General features: G+C 41.4%; 1 protein-coding gene across 1 annotated transcript in view; it reads right to left on the bottom strand.

Annotated features, from left to right (window-relative positions):
* Positions 1 to 4,571: 4,571 nt before the first annotated feature.
* Positions 4,572 to 15,895, bottom strand: part of fgd (faciogenital dysplasia) — a 54,489-nt gene continuing 43,165 nt past the window's right edge. The window contains exons 6-19 of the mRNA XM_054786478.1: positions 14,428 to 14,564; positions 12,853 to 13,009; positions 12,288 to 12,426; positions 11,906 to 11,964; positions 11,364 to 11,510; positions 11,189 to 11,281; positions 11,031 to 11,110; positions 9,413 to 9,443; positions 8,622 to 8,726; positions 7,656 to 7,709; positions 7,472 to 7,573; positions 7,239 to 7,373; positions 6,072 to 6,212; positions 4,572 to 5,837 (exon numbers count right to left, since the gene is read on the bottom strand). Coding sequence (XP_054642453.1) covers positions 5,592 to 5,837; positions 6,072 to 6,212; positions 7,239 to 7,373; positions 7,472 to 7,573; positions 7,656 to 7,709; positions 8,622 to 8,726; positions 9,413 to 9,443; positions 11,031 to 11,110; positions 11,189 to 11,281; positions 11,364 to 11,510; positions 11,906 to 11,964; positions 12,288 to 12,426; positions 12,853 to 13,009; positions 14,428 to 14,564 — 1,626 coding nt within the window. The 3' untranslated portion in view covers positions 4,572 to 5,591. The remainder of the gene's footprint in view (positions 5,838 to 6,071; positions 6,213 to 7,238; positions 7,374 to 7,471; positions 7,574 to 7,655; positions 7,710 to 8,621; positions 8,727 to 9,412; positions 9,444 to 11,030; positions 11,111 to 11,188; positions 11,282 to 11,363; positions 11,511 to 11,905; positions 11,965 to 12,287; positions 12,427 to 12,852; positions 13,010 to 14,427; positions 14,565 to 15,895) is intronic.

The raw sequence follows: 15,895 nt of genomic DNA, 5'->3' as shown, positions 1-15,895 counted from the left end.
TCGCCCTGTACGACGGAGTATTAGGACCACATTGAAATCTCAGATTTCGAGAAAGTCGTAATATTACCTTTACCCAAGGCCAAAGGTCACCCAAGTACCCCCTTTTCATAGCTGTCTCAGGCAATGCCTGTTACGACGGAGTATTAAAATAATTTGAGATTTCAAGAATAAGAAAACTCGCCATATTACAAGAATAAAAGTCCTGCATTTACAAGGAACACATCGACTTTATGTTACAGGCATTGCCCGAGACAGCTATGAAAAGGGAGCATGTGGAGGGTGCGGGGTAAGGAAGGGGAAGTGAGAAGGGCTAGACATGCTAATCTAAATGCTAAATGCGTTATAAACGTTCTAAATAAAAGCTTGCCCGAAGCAAGAGGAAAATGTCCTTCTTCCCTGAAGAGCTATGCTGTATTTTCCCTCTGACACGATGACTCGTTTATTACCACTTTATTCTTGAAATCTCAGATGAATATTTTTTTGACACCCCTGCCTTAAGAAATCCCAGGGACCCTAAATTTGCCTAAAACAGCAACGCTACATGAAAACGTGTCTAACAACAAAAACGTGTGTGATTGAAGCCCAATGAAAATGTTATACTTTTTCCCAAATGTATCTTGTGTGCTGTGGGAGGAAGCTGGAGAACATGCGAACTTCATACATACGGTAGCTGTTCCAACGAGGATTCGAACTTGAATCTCCCTGACTGCGAAGCGGACGTGCCAACCACTGAATTTGGACTGCGGTTTCCCATTCAAAGCATGCAGAAAAATGTCGTACCTTGTACTGTTCTCTGAAAAAATGCTTTGCTATTGGAATGATGTTGGCTAACAGTGTGTCTGTAAAATGTGTGTGGTTTTATTGAAAAACTGGACTTTACTGGCCAATAAATGACCAGGTTACCACAACAAAAAAGTATATTTCAGGCAGAAGTAGTACTCCGGTGAAGTGAGGACATTCAAAGGGCTTCATCAGGGTTCAAAAGTGCATTATGAGATCATTTCGATGAAAAGAGCACCACTTTTTTGTAGCTTTGTGCGGAAAGTTGAATTCTCCTTAATCACAGAGGAGAGAATCAAATTGTTCAAGAGTTGTTTTTAGGATTGCAGCAGTTGTTGGGGCAAGAATGGCCGCGCACCAATGTCAATTTGTAATGTAGTAATGTCCTGCAAAAATCCCCAAAATCCCACTCCACCAAAGAGACGGGTCATCGGGGGTGTGATTTGGAAATGTTAAATGTGTTTTGGGCCACACAGATGTGTCCACACGCACACACGTTGTCGGTGCAGAGCCAACATCTGCTAAGAGGCTTACGCTTGAATGGCAAATGACAGCTTTCCCATTACACCCATTCTCTTCAGCTGTGATGGGAGAGCACACACTCCCCGTCATCTAACTTGAACAAAAGTAAAGTTCAACTCAACTGCACACACACGCGTTCTTGAATACGCAGTAAGAGTATTGGCCATCGCGGGCCATTTGCTTATTATGGTGCAACATAAAAAAACACATGAAAGCCTGACTTTGCCAGAAAATATGTAAAAAATCTATTAAAAAAAAGCCATAATGTGTGTGGTGTATGCGGCTATACTGCAGTATTAAAAAGGGAGCCATCTTGTCCAAAAGTGTCATCATTCTTGTTCCTTTCTGGAATATGTAATCTGTAATAACCAATGGACCGCTACAGTCACACAGACGTGGTGCACCAGCAGAGCTGCCATTTATATGCCTGGAACTTTCACGCTAAACGCAGGAATGAGACGTTAAGTCTTGATTGCAGAACTTCACACTGACTTTCACCCAGGTGCCATCCCACCTCTGACCCTTTTTACACTGCAGACGAAATCCGGAAATGTTCCGTCTTTTCTCAGGGCTGCTGGTCTGTGTGAACAGCACCGACATAGAATGGGAGGTCAAAGTTAACCAGGTTTAGAGGTCGTAACAAAGACGCTGTGTGAAAGGGAATAGCAGGAAGTTGGAGTTGGAAGTTTGACCACTTCTCCCACCCTGTTATGTAGAAAGCAGACGTTGCTGTCCAACATGTATTTTTTGTCACACAAGTCACTTGCACGCACTGTTCTGCATTGCTGGGTTCTGCGTGAAAGTCACTGGCAAATAAATGCCAAACGTCTTTTTCAATAATTACCAGTGATTATTGTTAATGATATACCAACTTTGCAGAATTTACATAAAAGAGGCGTGATGGTACCTCCAAAGCCAGACAATTTAGTTTTACTTAAATTCAGAGATAATCTATTCTTGTCAAACCATGGTTTAAAGTCATGGTTTGACAAGAATAGATTATCTCTGAATTTAAGTAAAACTAAAATAATGTTATTTGGTAATAGTAGAAAGGACACGTACGACCAAATACAAATTAATGGAACGGATATTGAAAAAGTGGAAGAATATAAATTCCTTGGGGTTATAATAGATGAAAAAATGAGTTGGAAATCTCATATTAAATATATACAGCAAAAGGTGGCGAGAAATATCTCTATATTGAATAAAGCAAAATATGTTCTTGATCAAAAATCACTCCACACTCTGTACTGTTCCTTAGTACTACCATATCTAACGTATTGTGTGGAGAAATGGGGAAATAACTACAAAAGCAATCTTCACTCACTCACTGTACTGCAAAAAAGATCTGTGAGGATAATTCATAATGCCAAGTATAGAGAACATACAAACCCTTTATTTTTAAAATCACAGATATTAAAATTCGCAGATTTAGTACACTTTCAAACTGCTAGAATAATGTATAAAGTTAATAACTCGTTACCCAAAAATCTAATCAAGTATTTCTCAATCAGAGAGGAGAAATATGATCTTAGAGGAAAATTAAACCTAAAACATTTATATGCGAGAACAACGCTGAAAACCCACAGCATTTCCGTGTGTGGAATTAAATTATGGAACGGATTGAGTAAAGAACTCAAACAATGTACCGAGATGAGCAAATTCAAAAAACAATACAAGCAGTTGATGTTTGCTAAATACAAGGCAGAAGAGTCCTGATTGTTCTGTCAGGTTTGTTATTTTATTTTATTTATTTTTTTATTTTCTATTTTATTTTATTTTATTTTATTTTATTTTATTTATTTAATTAAATTTTATTTTTTATTTTTTATTTATTTATTTATTTATTTATAATTTTCTTTGTTGTGTTTAAAAAAAAAAAAGCTTTGTTCTTATTTAATTTAGTATTGTCATCATTATTATCATTATTATGAATGTTCTCTCTTTTTTTGGGGGGAGGGCTATCTCACCGTTATCTATTATGTGTTATCCTGACTATCACTGAAAACATGACATGGAATCCAGGAAGTGAACTACATGTACTGTACTAGATGTAGAATGGATGGGGGGTAGGATTAAATAAGCTTTGCTTCTTCCTACTCCTTTTGGACATGTGGAACTGTCAAAGAATGATTCACGAGATGTATTCCATTGTAACCTTCATGTTCAAATAAACTAAACCAAACCAAACCAAACCAAACCAATTTGAAAAGCCAGCCAGTCACTTGGGGGGTCAGTCAGCACCCCCCAAGTCTGAGTCCATGGTTCTCGCCTGGAAAAGGGTGGAGTGTCATCTCCAGATCCTGCTCCGTGTACCTCGGTGTCTTGTTCAGGAGCAAGGCAAGGATGGAACATGAGATCGACAGGCGTCTGCAGTGATGTGGACTCTGCATCGGTCCGTTGTTGTGAATCGGGACCTTAGCTGAAAGGCAAATCTTACTGGTCGATTACGCTCCTACCCTCACCTGTGCAAGTGGCGAGTTTTCATCGTAGGGTGGCTGGGCTCTCCCTTGGATACAAGGTGAGCAGCACTGTCATACCGCTGCTTCCCTGCATTGAGAGGAGCCAGATGAGATGGTTCGGTCATCTGGTCAGGATGCCTCCAACTGGTGTGAGGCCTTGGGGAAGACCCAAGACACGTTGGAGACACTCAAGAGATGCTTTGGGATCCGCTGGCAGGATCAGGATGGTAGTCGGGTGGTAGAAGATGAATGGTCTGGACAGTCGAGCGATAAAACTGCAGCCAATGAGAATTCTTTCGCCACTGCAAGTACTTCTTCAGCGAGTCTCATGCTTATGGACATTCAGAACCGCACAACCTTAACACACTATGCCGGGATCACCTGTGATATCAATTTCTCAGTGTCAGGCAAGCTATACACAGAATGCTCTATGCAGACTGAGTAAAAATTCATCTCTCAAGTTGAACGGACATGCCTTGACACGTGCCTTGGACATTATGTTCACTCACGCCACAAGTGGACGCACACCTGTTCAAGGAAAGTACACAGTTGCTGTTGGCAACTCATAATCATCATACATCGCTTGTCCCATGTCTAACAATTCTGCAATGTGATGATCAGAGCTCGACATAAAGTGGTACGGTTGTCTACTAGTCTGTCCATGCATTGTGTCCTGTGTCCATTGCCGTACTAAACCTGGAAATGTGTGTCAAAGCCTTCAAGCTCAATGACACTTTTGCACATTAGGGAATCTAGAAAATACGACATGTGGCGTTACACGCAAAACAAAGCAAAATAGTGACATCGTTGGACAGTGTGGTACGTGAGACACCACATAGTTTATTAATGATATGCTTCACTGCTTTACCGGGTGACTTTACATGCAAGAGGAGACCAATGTTGTCTTTTTGTTGCTACTTTATCCTAAAGGCTGGTGCTGATAGGAGCAGAGTACAGAAGGGAAGGCATGAGTCTGACAGTACAGTACTTCATCTCCATCACATCACCAAAGGGTGCGGAGCAGGCCAAGTGTTGCTAAGCTGAGAGACAAAAACACAAATTAGTTATCCATGTGGCATGTCTACAAATTAAGGTCATGCGATCTCATTTCTCTCATCTGGGTAGGTTTAAATAAACAATAGTTGATCAGGAAAGAAATATTGTATCGGACACAAGACGTGTGGTGATAGATTTGTTAAAAGGTGAGCATTAGGTGGCCAGCCACGAGTGTACACATCTCAGTGTTTTTTTTTTTTTAACTTAAAATGTACTTTCTTATTCTTACATCACACTGTAGTATACATACTGTACAATAATACCTACTGTGTCCCAGCAACAACAGAGAGGTGGCGCAGGTTTATGACACACATTCAATTGCTTCATATACACGGGAGGGCACAAATGCTCGACAACGCACACGCACGCGCGCACACACACACACACACACACACACACACACACACACACACACACACACACTCACTTTCACATAATGGAAAAAAACAGAGACTTAATGCTTTTCAACACAGTCAATAATAAGATAATGTACAAGGAACTTGTTCTTTTAAAAAACATCACATGGGAACCTTCTGCAAAAGTACGAATAAAAGCAGTTCTTCAAAGGTTCCTCCAAACACATCCACCTATAGCTGTGGAGGCTTCGTGGCAAGGGAGAGTAGGCTAAGTGAGGATGAGGCTGAAGTGGCATACAGGAAGGACAGCGTGGTCCTGCCCAGGGAACAAAAGTGCCAAGGTAAAGCAAATTCAAGTAATACACAGGGAAGGTAGGGACCATGGGAGGGTTCGGGGCAGTGAGCCCGGTGTCCACTACTGGCTCTTCCTGTGTTCAGTCAGATTTGTCAAGACCTCCGCTGGCGTTTCTCCCCGAGCTGCTTTCGAGAGGAGCTCCACCCACTTGGCCTGGAGTTCTGCATCTTGCGCACTTAGGAGCAACGTTTGCTGGCTGTGACTGAGCCGGACTGCATGCTTCACCTCTGACTTATCGCTCGCTGACGGTGACACCACAGTCACCTCAAACCCAGGCAGAGGAATGGCCCGTGCACCTTTCAGCTCCTGCGGAAATGAGTTAAGATACATTAACCGGCGGGTCAACTAACAACAGTTTTCACTGCTGCATTAATCCTAATCTTTCATCTTTCTGCAGCAGGATTGGGATATCAGTCTTGCAATTGAAACCCCTGGATGAAGGCTGCTTGATGCGTTTTTTTCAACGCAAGCATGCTCAATGCCAAACAAAGCAGCACCATTGGGATCCGCCGGTGTGTGCGCGCGTGTGCTTGGTCATACCTGCCCACTACTCTGCAGGTACAGCACTAGCGGCTCAGCCTTGGTGACAGCCACCCACATCTTGGTCCAACTCTTCCCTTTCTCCTGCACTTGCATGTGGCCAGACAACAGGCAGTTCTCCCCCGTCAATGATGCTTGCCTCTAAAGAGATCACACAGTATGTGTTGAGTCCAGATAAAATAGAACTATCTAAATAAGTCAGTTACCCGTCACATCCTAAGGTTTATATATTTTCATTTATTTATTTAATATTCATTAACTATAATATATTATTCATCATATCTAATGTAGCTGTAGACACTACAACGCCCCCATGTGGTTACTTCTTTCATTGCAGATGAGCTTCCCCTTCTACTACAGTGATCCCTGCCAGGTCATTTGTTACCGGGCCACACAGAAAAAAAAAATAATTTCCATTATTTCATTTTTTTGTTTTATTTTGAAAAGTGGCCGGATTCTCTCTGTTACATCCGTCACACTTGACGCATGTCCATTGTGCGTGTGCTAACTTTATCTCGTGCCGCACAGATAGACTACTACTGTATTTTTATCATTTTTCTTTCACCTCATATTTGGTGTCAAATGCTGATACTATGTGGGAATGCATGAAGGTAGGTTTTGATGACTTATTGAGTGCTAATGTGCACAATTGTCTCGAGTTAATTCATGCTAGCACACTGCCTCTTACCACACGTCAAACAGTGATGTAAATAATCTCTCTGGAAAAACTTGGCTGGAACTTGAACATGTGGATGGTGGGTCGGCATTCATTTTGTGCTTTTAATTTGATGTTATTCATGTCTTAGTTTTACACAATACATAATAAATAAGATAAATTTGATTGCTATAATGCGGCACGTGTGTGTCTGGCCACGATATCACAGACAAATAGAAGCCAGACTGCAAAGTCAGCAGTTTTGTCATGTCAGGTGCAGGTGCATTGTAATTGTTCAGAGCTGCTGATTGGAGAGGCAAGTACAACACCTGCATGAATTATTGTGGTTGTAGTGTGGTGTACAACCACATATTGTTCAATTACAACCATGCTAATTGAAACTGGGCGCTTTTGTTTTAGTATTTGTAGCTGTGTGTAAAGATGTGTCTGTTAGCCGGCTCATGGATCGCAATCACGGACTAGTGTGTATCATATTATTTATCTTGTGTCACCTCAGGCGCTGCTTTCTTCTTCTGTTCAACACCACCACTACCGAGATTCTCCAAACTGAGGCTGGCTTCATAACACTCAGGACACATTCGACTTGTTTTGCTGTCCAATGTTTTGGAACACTTTGCACAGATGGCCTGCAAAATAGCACAGGAGGTGAGTCAGCGTTGAGTCGTGGCGCCCGTGTGCACTGTTCCGTTTCTGCATTCCACCACCGGTCCCCATCGGTGCTCACCCCTCCGCAGGACTTGCAGTGGTGTTTGCGTTTGGTGAAATTGAAACTTTCATTGCAGCCTTTGCATGTCTGTTTCTCTTTGTCCTTTTTCCTTGAACTCTTCTGTACAAAAACATAAACATCGATATTTTCACCCAGTTCAGGACAACGTGACATAAAAAGTGAGAATGATGATATATCCTACCCTCTCGTGCAGTCTTTCGCCATCTGAGTCGATGGATGTGTTGGACCAGGGACTCTAAAGGTGATGACAAAGCACATTGAGCATCACGGGCTTCCCCTTGCAGTGTTACACCTCTACCACCAGGTGTCAGGCTAAACCAACTGGAGGAGCCACATGGCTGCTCTCCCGCGGGTCAAAGCCCATCCATAGGAATAAACTTTGACTGGGCTCCCTTATAAGGTCATGGAGACTAGACTTATGTGTGACTGTCAAGGCCAGAAAGAAATTCTTTAATTGTGCCGTGTTTATGATTCACAACCATACACGGGAGAGGTGTTCAAGCAGGCCAAGGACCAGATTGTGGTAAAGCAGGGTGACCAAATGACCTGTTTTCCCAGGACATCTCCTGGTTTCACATCCTGTCATTGCCATGCTGTGTTTTGTTTGTTAAAGTCATGCAAATGTCCTGTTTTCATTGTTTTTCATTGGGCCGTTACATTTAAAATGTTGCTTTTTTAAATTAATTTGCCAATACGGCTCTGTTTCATATTTTTTATTTATTTGCTTAGTAAAACTTGAAAAGTTATTATTTTCTTACTTTTCTAATAGAGAAGAGATATTATTTGTACAGTTATTTTTATTTCCAGACATATTCAAGTTATTTTTGCACCACTGAAAGTGATCAAAGAGATATCATTTTAGGCATAATAAAACACGTTGAGTTAACCACTGCATTTGTGTCCTTGGTTATACTGTAGACAGGAGGCATACGTTAAATGTATTGAAACTGTATTTTTCTGCTTTACAAAAAAATATGTTACATTTTATAAGACATCTTTGAGTGAACCTTGAGTATCATTTGACTATCTCATTGCCGGGCCGACTCTCCTGGTTTTCGGTAATCAAAATATGGTCACACGATGATCAATCCGCCTCTGCCTCCTCGTGATTCATCACCGACCAATCATACGATGGAAGGGAACTTACAGGTGATTCGGGAGCGTGGTCATCCTCCCGTGAGAAGGAGCTGTTGAAGGCTTTATTGAAGGTCTCGCTGTTCTGCTTGTGTCGATCGATTGTGGCCCTGATCACCTGCAGAGATTTGGAGCAGATGATGATGACGGATGATGAAGAACACAATGACCACTTGCACAACCTGCTTAGAGCTGTATCAACGCCTCTTGCTTTCACAGCAAAACCAATGCTCAGTTATAATGACACCGTCAGAGACGGATTTACCAGTACGGTTATCATTGTGGTGGGAGAGCTTCACGGGTTAGTTAGTCTTGTTTGGCTTGCAAATCTTTTCAATTTCTCTTCCACTGTCAGCTTTCTTGATTAGTTTCAACTGACCCCTCTTTGCAAAGAGACCACCTCCTCATCAAGCCTGTGAAACTCATAATCAGCTTTTCTCCCCTATAATGAGCTAAACGGGCCATTATAGAGGGGCTTTAGCAGAGAATATAATTCCCAAACACAGAGTGGGTGGGCAGGAAATCTTTTCTAATTGCATTCTCTAATTAAGTCCAACTACCAAACGGGAGAGACCCCAAATTTCCGGGCTAAAATCCTTTTTCTTTTCCACACACACACACACACACACACACACACCATTGACCATCATGTTGCTTTGTTTGAACACACACAACGCTGATGTAATGCTGCTGCCAGCATGCCACTTCCAGCAAGTTTTTTCCTACATATTCCAACATACCGTACAATATTCCAGCTGCACGCAACGCTACCATGGAAACTACCCGTGTTTTAATGATCCTTACCTGAATCCAGTCTTCTTTCTCCTCAGCTGTCCTATGAGGGAAAACAAAAACATGAAATTATTTTTCTTCGACTTGCAGTTTGACATCATCACAATGATATCTGCACCCAAAACGTCCCATTCTAAGAATTAGGACTTTTTTTTTTGGCTGTATGTCTTTTATTGTCACATCCTTTAACGCTACACAGTACAGCGGTCCCTCAGTTATTCATGCGTTCCAGAAGCTCAGACAAGATTGCGATTTTTATTTCTGATAAAGCATGACTTGAACTTGAATTCGATACCTCATTCACTTCTCTACCCCAAATATTAAAGAAAGTGGAGCAGATTTGATGCCAGAAAATAGTGCCTTTGGTTCCCATTTGAGTCAAGACAAAAGCTGTGATATATAAAAATATAACTTGGGCTGTGAAAACCTGTTTTAAAAGTCAACAGAGTAGCCTTTTACATTTTTCTTCATAATCAAAAAATCCAGGGAAGAAAATCAAAAGTCATATTTTGTCCAACTACCATGCTGTGTATTTGTTTCACCCCACACTAACCACAAGAAATAACCTACCTATCATCGATTCCAGGAATGTGGAAAATCCACCTTCCACTCAACGGTTTTTTTTTAGCAAGAGTTTGTTATAATTATTTTAAAAAAAAAAAAAAAAGGACAACGCAAACAACATGTAGAAATTCCGGGACAAAATAAAACTATTTCGCATCAGATTTGAATGAAATTTCATCTGCAGATAGATATTAATGTGAATTAATATCCCATATACCTTTTTATCTTGTCCTGAAGCTCCGAGTCGTAAGTTTTAAAAGGCTTTGAGTTGGACTGAACATCGGAAGCATTTGTTTGAGTATGTACGTCGATGTAGTCCAACACTCAATACAAAGAGGAAGTAATCTACCTAACAAACATGTATACAAATGAAAATACACCCGATAGCCTACGAAAAAATGCATCTTTAAGGACGTACCCACGGACTCTCCAAATCGAGCGCGCATGCACACGGTCAAGATTTGTAAAATACGGGGTTTGTAACGTTGCTACACACAAAAATTTAGGCCATTTTTAAATTATAGTTTAACATTCAGTAAACAAAAGTAATTCCAAATTACCTTCTCTATCCAATTGCTGGCACTTGCAACTGTCTTTGGCCCCATGGCGGTTTGGGAGGGACAGTGAGTCAGCGACGCGTAGTGTGCTTTGTTTGGGCATTCGACTTTGCGGAACGATACCGCACAGCAGTTGTTTCCCAACCTTTTGTCTTATGTACCCCCAGAGCCTTTTTGTCATACCATGAGTACGCCCTCACTCATACACACTGATGATGTGTAACACGACTGTTATGATTTTGGCGCAGTTGTGCCACCGGTTATTGTCTCCCTGGGGGAAACTAGTTGTAGCGCACACGTTCCATTTTAATGTCTGGCTTAATATGAAATGACAGAGAGAATATTTACTTACTGCAATACAGTCATTTAAATACTTCCATATTAAATATTTCAAGATTACTATTACACTTTTATTACCCTTGTGACTATTTTTTAATAAAGTACATTTCATTATGATTGTATAAGATTTGATTTCATTGCATCTCAGTAATACATATGAACATTTTTACCTGGCTTGAAGTTCGAGTGAACGCTGTTTGCCAATAATTGCAAACGTGTGAGGAAGATTTTGCTTCACGTTTTCCTGCACCTGAGGTACAAACAAACAGGCAATATGGTTAGCATTCCCAGTTAGTTAAAAAAAAAAAAAAAGCCATGAAAAAAGTACCTCCATGCCAGCAATGTCAATCCTCTCCCTGACGCTGAACTTCTGCCCCATCAGTCTTAGTTTAGGCACACAGTAGAGCACCATGTTGTTGAACTTTGGAGAGAAAAAACATTGTTTACAAAAGGTCTCATATCATACACGGACATCCATCTAACGTTACTCTAAGTCCTCTCACCAAATAGAGGTATCGGTCTTGTGCTGTTCCATTTTTGGCTGACATCTTCTTGATATGTCCTTCCTTGATGAGCTCATTGGCTGGGTTCACAATGTCCTCCTCTCCTCCGAGTCGCTCGTAAACCTCAAGCAGCTTGTGCATCTTCTCCTGCAAACATTAAGACGACGTGAGCGGCGGGTAGGCCCAAAACACAAGCAAACCACCAGAGGGCGCGATTGTATCACAACAGTCACCTGTGGGTTTCTCTGCTGGGGAAAAGTGCCTATTAAATTTCCTTTATTGATCATTTGACCGCATTTGGTGGATTCAGGGAAGTACGAAATACAAGTCAGACAGAGGAAAGTGATGAAGACGATGAGTGTTACAGAAAGCCAGTCAGATATCCGCAAGCAGGAAACAGCAACTTCCTGTCTGAGCTAACTTCATGTGTTCACTCCCTCAGATCAGCACTTGCACGAAGAGTGCAGTATCAGCAATGCAGCAGATGAGTATTCCATAATATGCAAATACATGTTGGAAACATTTAGTTGGGAAAGTCTCACCATTTTCTTGATTGCTGCGTTGGAGTGGTTTGCTGCAGTAGAGATTAACTCTAAAGCCTCTGTTGAAAAAAGAAAGCATTCAATTAATAAAAAGATGACAGTATATTGGTACGATACGTCTGTGCAAGACGCTACTAACAGTGGCGGAAAACAGAAGTTGCAAGCAACACTACCGTGATGAACTACTGTGGAATGTGGCGCTGATGGGTGAAACCCTATAAACTACACAAAGGGTTGAACTTTGTAATAGGACACGGGGATGCAAGCATGAGCTGACCTTCCCAGAATCAAGAGTGCTGCGCCCGTTCTCACAGGCCCTGTGTGTGGAACTTTGACTGAAACTAGGGACAGACAGAGAGACAAGACGTGCTGTTGGTCTCACTTTCGGCGTCCTTTCGGTCAAGAGCATCATCAGGCAGCTTCTTCAGGTAGTCTTTGAGCAAGAGCTCGTAGCGAGGAATCCTTTGGACCGGCTCCAGCATGTGGTGCTGCAGCGTCAAGTTCCCGCAAACGTCCTGTTTCTGTTTTAAACATAAAAGGTGACTTTCAAGAAGTTACTAATGACAAAAACACACACTTGAAACCCTGCAGTCTCATTGGATGCAATGCAAGAGTTATTCATTTGGTATAAAACTACACTGCATCATACTGAAGGCTATTTGTAAAGGCTTACCCCGTATATGTAATTGAAGTAAAATTCTGAAACACATCAGCATGATGCAAACTACCACCATAGTAATGAACATCATGTTACAATAATGTCTACAAACTCAGCATTTTCAACAACATAAAGGCAGAATTACAGCGACGACTCGTCCGAGAAGGTGTACGATTCTGATCCAAATTCCTTGGCTTTGTGTCAAAAACGAATAATGCTTTGTCTGGATGGTGCTGTGACAGTGATGTGATGTTTTATGCCAAAAACCTTTCAGAAAATACCCACTTACCTGTATATTCTGGACAACACTCTTGAACTGGGAAGACCGCTGAGTCCAGGTGTTGACCAAGTCCATCGCCCGATCAAAGTTCTTCACATATTCTCCGTACATCTTCATGAAAGGTGCCAGTTTCTGGAGGATGTCCCCGATACGAGGATTGGAGTTCCTGTGGCAAAAACAAATACCATTTAAAGGTGGATTAAAAACCAAATAGTCTTAACATACATAACATACATTCTTGCATGACAAGTAAAACAAGGTACCAAGAATGGCAGATGCTTTTCCACAACTATAGAAATTAATGACTGTACACAGCCACAGTGTATCCACCTGGGCACCTTCTGGATTTACTCATGCATCCCCTACACATGTGCATGAAACTACAATGACGCTGTATTTGCTCCACCTAGTCGAGGTGTTCTAATAGTTCTAAATAGGGCTGCAACTCACAATTATTTTCGGTTCTCACTTAATCTCAAGCTTGTTGTTTGCATTAATCGCGGTTAATATGAACCACACACACTTAGTGGATTGGTCCGCAACGCATCAGAAAGAGGAAAAAAATGTTGATCACTGTTTTCCAAAGCCAAAGCTGATGTGTGTGAATATCTTGTTTTGCCTAAAAACACAAAGATAATAGGTCTGCTTTCATGGATGACTGAGGACATTTAAAAATATTCACATTTGGGAGGCTGAAATCGGACGACATTTACATTTAAAATACAAACACGATTAATTGAATACCGTCATTTTTGGTGTATAAGCCGCTACTATTTTCTCACGCTTTAAATCCTACGGCTTGTACAGTGCCGTGGCTAATTTATGGCTAAAAACTAAATTTACCATGATGCTTAGAGTGCAGCTTCAGGAAGCAGTGATGTGGACAAGTGAAGTGGAGGTTAATAATCACGTTTTGAAGTCTGACGCAGAGATCGTGTTTTGATCTGACACATCTTCAAGTAAGTTTGATCAAGTGTGCAGCTTCTGCTTGGACTGCTCAGACCGCCAACCGTCCACGATCACCAATGGGTTTTCAAAGGGCTGGACTACTGCGTGACCAAGTGGATAGCTCAAGCTAAATGGCTAATTTGCCTCGAGACAAAAGACTCAGAGAGAGACTGACAAAAGTGTGTGACCAAGGAATTATGAGGCTGTTCAATTGTGACACTGAAGAATACGACTTTAGTGGTTTTAGTTCCCAGGAGGAGGAGTACGGCGATAAAGGACGTTTCTGGTAGGCTACTGTTTAACTAGCCATATTACACGCACTGTTCCGCACTGTTTGGGGAAAAAATCAATCAAAAGTTTAAAAATCTTTCAGTGTAACATCTTTCTGTGTCCTAAATATCCTATGTTACGACGTGGACACCTGCGGTTTATGGACAGGTGCAGCCTATATATGTACAAATCTTTTTTCTCTTCAAATTTCGTGGTTGCGGCTAATATACCGGTGCGCTCTATATTCTGAAAATGACGGTGGTTGTCAATGAATTGGATAATCTATTAATCATCGAGTTGTTGATTAATTGTTGCAGCTCTAGTTGTAAATAATTTGTGTTCTATGGATGATGGTTCCTTCCACACCATTCATCAGTGATGCGTGTCTTGAGCTCAGGGAGCAGGAACTTGTCGTGGAAGCAGTAGATGGAGGAGATGTTGGAGAAGATCCCTGTAATGACGTCCTGAGGGATTCCAGCCTCTGTGAGCTTAGTGCAAAATTCCTACAGGAAAAACATGCCAAACAACATGATGTGAGCGTTCCACGAAAAGGTCATTCCAGTGACATTTTTCATGACAATGCTCTTTTTCTGATGCAATGAAAGGAAATGATTACTCGGATCAGTTCAACTGACAGTAGAAAATAAGCACAAGCATGTTTCAATTTTGGTGGAAATAGGATTTGTACGTGGCTATTTTAAAGTGAAAGTAAATGTATGTCATTGGATCATTTAGTGTGCACAAGCACTGCACACAACTCTTCCAACCGCAATGTTAGCACACAGGCGGGTGCTGACACAACATGTGAGGTGTCCTGGCTGGTCCACCCGTAATTATAGGCCACTATAGCAGGTGATGCGTGCAGCTGACTACAATGACTACACTCGTCTTCACTGTCACATTCCAACATCCAAAATACACGCAACTGTGTTTGGAAATTCAATCTGGACATGCTAACCTGTGAGTTCCGGCTCAGATTTGGAATTCAATTGGTTTGATTAATTACTTTCGGAACCTTGGATTTTCATGGCCAGAGGCACAGTGATGGATCTGCACAAACATTTCCATGGAAACTAATCAATGTTGCATGAATGTGGCGTGACCACAACAAGAGGTGAACGCTTGGAAGTACCGTGGCCGCTTGGTGACAGGGTAACTAAGCATATATGCCGTGTCACGTGGACTGAGTGCAGATTAAAAATGACAAAACCTCTCATCATGAACATGAGATCAGCAAACATGCTTGCATGCCAAAATGCTCATCTTGGGGGGTAACTATGGTTTCAGAAGTATGACTAAAAAGTAAAACAGATTTTTAACTAGAACTGCATGGTTATAGATGACTAGACAACCTTGTTGACCTTCCTATGAAATGTGTTGTATTTTAAATCCAAGTGTGGCCAGTGCTGTGCACACAACTATGAATCTCATTTATCCCGACAACATCTGTGCCTTTTGATAGCACAGTTGCTAAAAGTTGCTTCTTATCATCTGTCACTGGGCACCACTGTCTATCTTATTTTTATTTTTATTTATTTATTTATTTATTTTTTACAGAGCCTTCTAATTATAAACCCTGCTAAGAGTTAAGAGACACAAATCCTTAATCCATCATTAATCTAGGGATTTGCACACATTTGTATTTGTACATGTAGATGTCTACATGTATCTCTCTGCAGACAGAGGTATCACTCAGCTTGGATTTGAGGTGACTGTGTAAAACAACAGTCAGTCCATCAGTCAGTCCCCCCTGCCGCCCCCCCAGCTTTACTTACACACAATAATTCATCGAGGGATGTTGTTGTCCCACAGATCACAGAGCACTTCTTTAATC

The sequence above is a fragment of the Dunckerocampus dactyliophorus genome, chromosome 1 (genome assembly GCF_027744805.1).
Source record: "Dunckerocampus dactyliophorus isolate RoL2022-P2 chromosome 1, RoL_Ddac_1.1, whole genome shotgun sequence".
Taxonomy (NCBI): Eukaryota; Metazoa; Chordata; class Actinopteri; order Syngnathiformes; family Syngnathidae; genus Dunckerocampus; species Dunckerocampus dactyliophorus.
This window is presented reverse-complemented; position numbering and strand designations above follow the sequence as displayed.